The sequence below is a fragment of the Oryzias melastigma genome, linkage group LG5, assembly GCF_002922805.2.
Source record: "Oryzias melastigma strain HK-1 linkage group LG5, ASM292280v2, whole genome shotgun sequence".
NCBI classification, from domain to species: Eukaryota; Metazoa; Chordata; class Actinopteri; order Beloniformes; family Adrianichthyidae; genus Oryzias; species Oryzias melastigma.
In genome coordinates, this window is record NC_050516.1 from 10,117,995 (window position 1) to 10,124,086 (window position 6,092).

The 6,092-nt window shown below is 36.7% G+C and overlaps 1 protein-coding gene across 1 annotated transcript in view; it reads right to left on the reverse strand.

The window, feature by feature from the left end:
• The window catches only part of vstm2l (V-set and transmembrane domain containing 2 like), a 37,128-nt gene extending 32,464 nt beyond the window's left edge, over nt 1-4,664 (reverse strand). Inside the window, exon 1 of the mRNA XM_024271187.2 lies at nt 4,426-4,664. Coding sequence (XP_024126955.1) covers nt 4,426-4,540 — 115 coding nt within the window. The 5' untranslated portion in view covers nt 4,541-4,664. The remainder of the gene's footprint in view (nt 1-4,425) is intronic.
• Nucleotides 4,665-6,092: the final 1,428 nt, after the last annotated feature.

Below are 6,092 nucleotides of genomic sequence, written 5' to 3' on the forward strand. Positions count from 1 at the left end.
CACTATCGAAAAAAAGTAATATCGCAATAACGATAATTATCGTTTTATCGCCCAGCCCTACATGTTTACATTAAAAGTAGGGTCATCTGGACCCCATAAGACAGCACACTGAACCTTTTTATTCAAGGATTTTTTTTTTATCTTCTCTAATGTCCGTGGTTGACATGAAATCCTGACCACCTTTGTCACGGGAGGGATCACACATCAATGTAAGGGTGGAGTCATCTGGACCCCGCAAGAAAGCATGAGGGCTAAAAGTGTTGCAGAACTTTGAGGATGGAAAACTATGGAGAACATTTTCAGCATTTGTTACGAAATAGTCCAAAATAACAGTGATGTTTCGGTTTTGTTGTATAAATGAAAAACACAATTTCTTTCTGTCTAAATCTTTCTGTTTTTTAGTTTTGTTGATTTTGTTGATTTCCAATAAAAAACATACATACGTATATCAACTGTAAAAACATATCATATTAATAAGGAAGATCGCCACCTAAGTCCACAGCCCTATTAACAATGTACCAAAAATGAAAGACTGATCTAAAAATACAAAAAAAAAACATCTAATATAGGACACAAACAACAGCTCTAAAAAATATTTTAAATAAAAGAGAAGTATAATATAATAAAAAAAAAGCTGTGGTAATTAATACAAAATACAGCAATGAACCTCAAATACGTTTCTCTTTAAATAAATGTATTTTTTTCCCATTGGAGTCAGTCGGACATTTTTCTCAAACCAGCTTATAGTGGTCTTTTGAAAACCCACTCCAATGAAAATGATGGTTCTGGTGTTTTTCATGAGGCATTGTCTAAAGAAAATTAAGCTCAGAATTGCAAGTTCTTAAATCAAATCAATGTGAATCAGGAGCAGATAAAAAATGCAAAACACTATGTCCTAAAACATATTTTTTTGATTATGGCTGAAAACATCATAATTATAATTAAAAGACTGCTGGGAACATTTTCAAAATAGATTAAAACGTGAGTTAAGTGGGACTTTGGGTATAGCTTTCAATCTGGAGATTTCTCCCAGAATACACTGTGCCATGAAATGAAAAGCCCAAGCCCTTTAGAAAGAGCACGGTCCTTGGAGTCACTGCATCTTAAAATGAATCCTGGCTTCTGTGTATTCCTAAGGTGTGTTTGGTTTGAGGCATCCTTCACTGTCCAGCTCCTTCACAGCAGGCCTCCTGCAGCCGCCTCCGGTGTGACAGCACTGCTGTATAATCTGTTGGCCCTCTAACTCGCACTGTCAGAGCTCAATTAAATGGAAAGTCGATGAAAAGCGACGGGGCTGGCCATCCTCATTTAGAAGACAACAAGTGGAAGACTGGCAGAGGATCCCAGACCCTGTGGAAGCCTAATGAGTTGGTGCACGCTCTCACGCTGTGGAAGTGGAACAGTGTCTACGGATGAAAAGGTGAATCCTATCAAAGAGATTACTTCAACACGGATACAGGAATATGTGGCATTATCATCATTTACATTTCCTCAAAAACCACCAGCATTTGGGAGCTCCAGCATCTCACAGCTGAGACGTACCCTTCATGGATGCAACATGCATGAAGGTTAGAGTCATAATCTGACAGGTCTGGCAAAAAAAGAGAATTGAAAATATGAGGCGCAGCTGCTAATCCATCGAACAGGCCCATTTATCTTCACGCGCAACACTGAATTCTTAGTCGCAGGTGATTCGATCTGCACTTCAGCTCAGGTGGAAATCGAGGTGTAGAGTCCAGACGCACATGTCTGAAACAAATGAGTCAGTGCTGCGTCTAACAAGCACCCTCCAGAAGAAAAGGCGTCCCTGCTCTGCATGAAGGTTCAGCTCCTTGTTTTCCAAGAAAATGCATCTTAAGGCTTTCCAAAAAAGAGTGAAAATAATAGCATCCATTTATAAAAACTCGGTTTACTGAGCTGTTCTGTTTAATACATTTAGTTTTTTCATTCTGTGAAAGAATTTCTTTACACTTGATAGAAACGGATCACCTAGACAGATCTTAGACACATCTTAGACACATCTTAAATTCTCAAATCCAAACCTACCTATTGTTTGAGTGTGTACTGGAAGGATATGTGATCCACTGGAGGTATAAGATAAGGTTTATAACCTAAATCTAAAGCTTGATAATTAGTTCTAAATGACTCATTAAATATGTCATCTGTTTTCAAAGCATTACAGGTGATCAACTAATTATGATTTTGCCATTTTTAGCCAAAATCTTTCATTTTCTTTCACAAAGTTTCTGCAGTAGTTCATCAAAAATTCACCTCTGAGTTGTGGGTGGAACTGTTTGGGAGTAAGCCCTCCTACCATTTCCCATCATTCATCTGTTTACACGCTCCTGTTAGCTTTAGCCTCGTTTCCACTGATTGGTACAGTACAGAACGGTCCAGTCAGGTAAGAAGTAGTACGGCAGGTTATTCTGGTGAGCGTTTACAAAAAGCAATGCAGGTGATCCAGACGCTCGTCTTTTTCGTGCTTTACTTTTTGTACATGTTGTATTACAGGTATTTAATCTTGTTTGAAAGAAGATTGAGGAGAAGAAATAAGAAGATTACCGCCATAAAGAGGAAAATCGAATTGCTTGCTTAGCACTAATTAGTTGACTAGCTTGTGCCAATCAACGGGTGGGAACAGGGGCTCCACCCCAACCGTCCTGTTCTATTTTCTGTGGACCTCCAACACTCAAGAGGTACGTGTCTGTACTGTTTAATGGGTCCATTTTACAATGGAAATGCTCAAAATACTGGACCGGACCGCTCAGTGGAAACGAGTTCCTCACAACCCCAACCTAACATTACCAGTGCAACAAAAATGGCAGTCAATAACAGAGCGATCCAGGTGAACAGTTTTGACCCAGATTCCAGCTCAGATGAGGAAAACAAAGACTTAGATGGATCTGTTAATCAACAAGTGGATGCATCAGAATAGATCAGTTAGCTTGTGACCCATCAATTGCAGCACTGCTACAGGCTTTTTCCAAAGGCATTTTTGTCTGATTTACAACAATGTCAATTAAAAAAATATTCAGAAATGCAATTATGGGCCTAATTTTCTTTATATATGTTCTCCATCATGAGAAAAATGCCATGAAAACACCAAAAACATGATTTTCATTGGAGTGGGTCTTCAGATGTTGCTTCTCTTAATAATCTGTGGGGATAAAACTTAGAGAACCAATGACTCTGTGCTGCACCGATCACATGATCTCACAGAAATCAACCTTTCTGCCCTCCTACGGCCATTTCAAAGCTGACAATCAGACATCATTGTTTCTGAACCAAAGGAGAGGAAAACCAACAATAGCTCGGAAGAGAAGGACATTATAAGAGTTTGTTAGAGTTTAAACCTGAAAAACATCTCACCAGCAGCTTTTATTTCCCTCTAAAGTAGTTCTACAGGCTACTGCATCTTTGAATGTTCTTGTTTTCACACAGTTGTTGGACACTGTTTTATTGAAATAAAGGTGTGGATTATTGTTTTCTGTTGAAAAGAACTGGATTTTATTACCACACCTGTTAGTACTGTTTTTTCATAGGTAATCCAAAATAAAAGAAACTGATAGGATTTTTTTACACATTAATAAAGAGGGCTTTAAAAAAAGAAGCTTTTAAAAGTTGAAGTGATGTGTTGTTAGGATTCAGTCCATGAGTCATTCTGAAGGATCGCTGTGTTGTGCTTTATGGGGGAAATCTAGTTATTAATTCAAAACAAACCCAGAACAGTAACAAGGCATTTAAACCTGCTGTATATCCACCTCCATGGAGCACAACAAAGACCCCCTCGCTCTCTATGGTGTTTACAACAGCTGTAATTTGTCTCAAGAAATCAACTCATATATTCATAGTGTTCACATTTCATGATTTCATGTTGGCAGAAGTGATAATAAAACTTACTAGTTTGCATTTATTAAAAAGATCCCACCAAGAATATTCATCAAAATAATTGTAAAATACAACAAATTTTCTGTCATGTTTTGTGTATATCTCAATTCTTGAATAATAATCTTAGATGCACAATGTCAAAAACATTCACATTGCTAACATAAATCCTTGCAAAAATATGTAAGTTAAATCACTTAAAGCTTAAATTGCAATGTTGCTTTTTGTCTTACTTTGTATAAAGAACAGATTTATGTATGATTTATTAATTTAAAAATGACTCATACAGTAAATATTTTTGGACAGGATGCACATCTACCTATAAATGCCACACGTTTCTGAATCACAGATAAATCTATATACCTAAAATACACAAAGTTTTCTTACTGTTATTCTGCAAGATTAATAATTTTGGCCAATAATTAAATGCAAGAACATGTGCATTAACATAAAATTGTTAATTTATGAATAACCAAGAACTATATATCCCGAAAGTCAGAAATCTAAACTGGAGGATCTTGATTGAACAAATCAACTCACCATTTCCAGACACACGGTTGTCCACCTCTGAGTATCCGTGGCTCAGAGCCGCATTAAGTTGAAGGTAAAGTCCCGCATATTTTAAAATCCCCACTATCGCCCCCAGAGCTCCCATTGCCTCGGTGCGTGTTCGCTGCTGCGCGGTGGAACCGTCTCAACAGATGGAGAGCATCAGCAGCGCGCGGCAGCCACGCGGGAACGCAGGCGGACCCGGACTAGACTACAGCGCCGACGCGCTCGCTCTCGCCTGAAGGGCAGGCGGTGATGCGGTCCGAGGCGGAGGAAACAGGTGCGACGTTCAAGTCAACGAGGCGGATGAATCTCTGGGAAATGTTGGGTTTTAAGAAAGGAATTGAGATAAATCGCAGATTTCATGAATGTCGCCAGGGAGGTTATTTATTTATTTACTATTTATTATGATATTAGTTTATGCTTTTTAGGCTTCAGGTCCATTATTATCTATTTTTAGGATAAATGAAACAGACTAAACAAACATAGGGAATTCACATGTTTTTTGTTTTTGTTTTGTTTTTTTAAATAAATAAAATATGTTGATACAGTTAAAAATCTGTGTGCTGTTCCAGATAAAAATGTAACTTCAGAAAATCTAAAAATGAACATTAATATTTTAATGTCAATTTGTGTTTATTTTGATGCAAATGACATGCAAAATAGAATTCTGTAATCTAGCTCCCTTACAAATATGCATCTCCACACAATCTGAAGGAGCAAAGTTAGAAACCACTATATGGAAATTGTTCAAACTTGGACACTTATAGAAAAGGGTCACATTTTTTCTTCAATTAATATGTTAAAATATCCTATTTGAGAATAATTTAACCACATGTAAACTCTGGGCTGATAGACCGATGTCTCTCATCTCATGTAGGATTTTTAAATGTTAGTGGGAGGGGCAAATTAGATAGATTACTCCACCCACCTCAGCAATGTACAAATGACAAGTCCACACATCCAAACATCTAATGCAATGAGACACTCACACAATGAATGTCAAATTTAAGTTTAATAAAATCAAATGTCTCATTGATAGTTGTCACAAATAAAAAAGAAAGCAATGAACATCGAACATCTGACTTTAACAAGTGAGGTCTTTTAAAGAGCTGCAACATTTGCTATTCAGGATTTATATGATTTTTTTTCTATCATGACTTCTCCTTATCCCACATTTATCACTCCAAGAGGAGAGTTATAGAAAAAAAATAGTGGCTACGTCCAAATTCCCTCCCTACTCGCTAACTACTAAAAAATATATATATAGTATCTTCAATATTTTGCACCCTGAGTTTTAAAAGTAATTCGGACACCGTGCTCACTGCTTTCTCTCGCTTTTTTTTTAAATGGCGAATATGAATTCATGAATTAAATGAAGACAACACTTAATCAAGCATGGTACAACTATTTATGAATGTACTGTGTTCTGATGATAATGAAAACATGGATGTTTTATTTTAAAAATGCATTTATATACTGTTTTTTTCTTTTTCAAAAAACTTGATTACATAACTATGCAAAACTGTAAAATGAAATAACTAAGTAGGGGTGGGATTATATGAATTCGGTTCTTCCCACTCCTTTTCAAGCAATCAATCAAACTCTACTTGACTTTAGTTAATAATTATGGAAATTAATGAACCAACTCAGACATA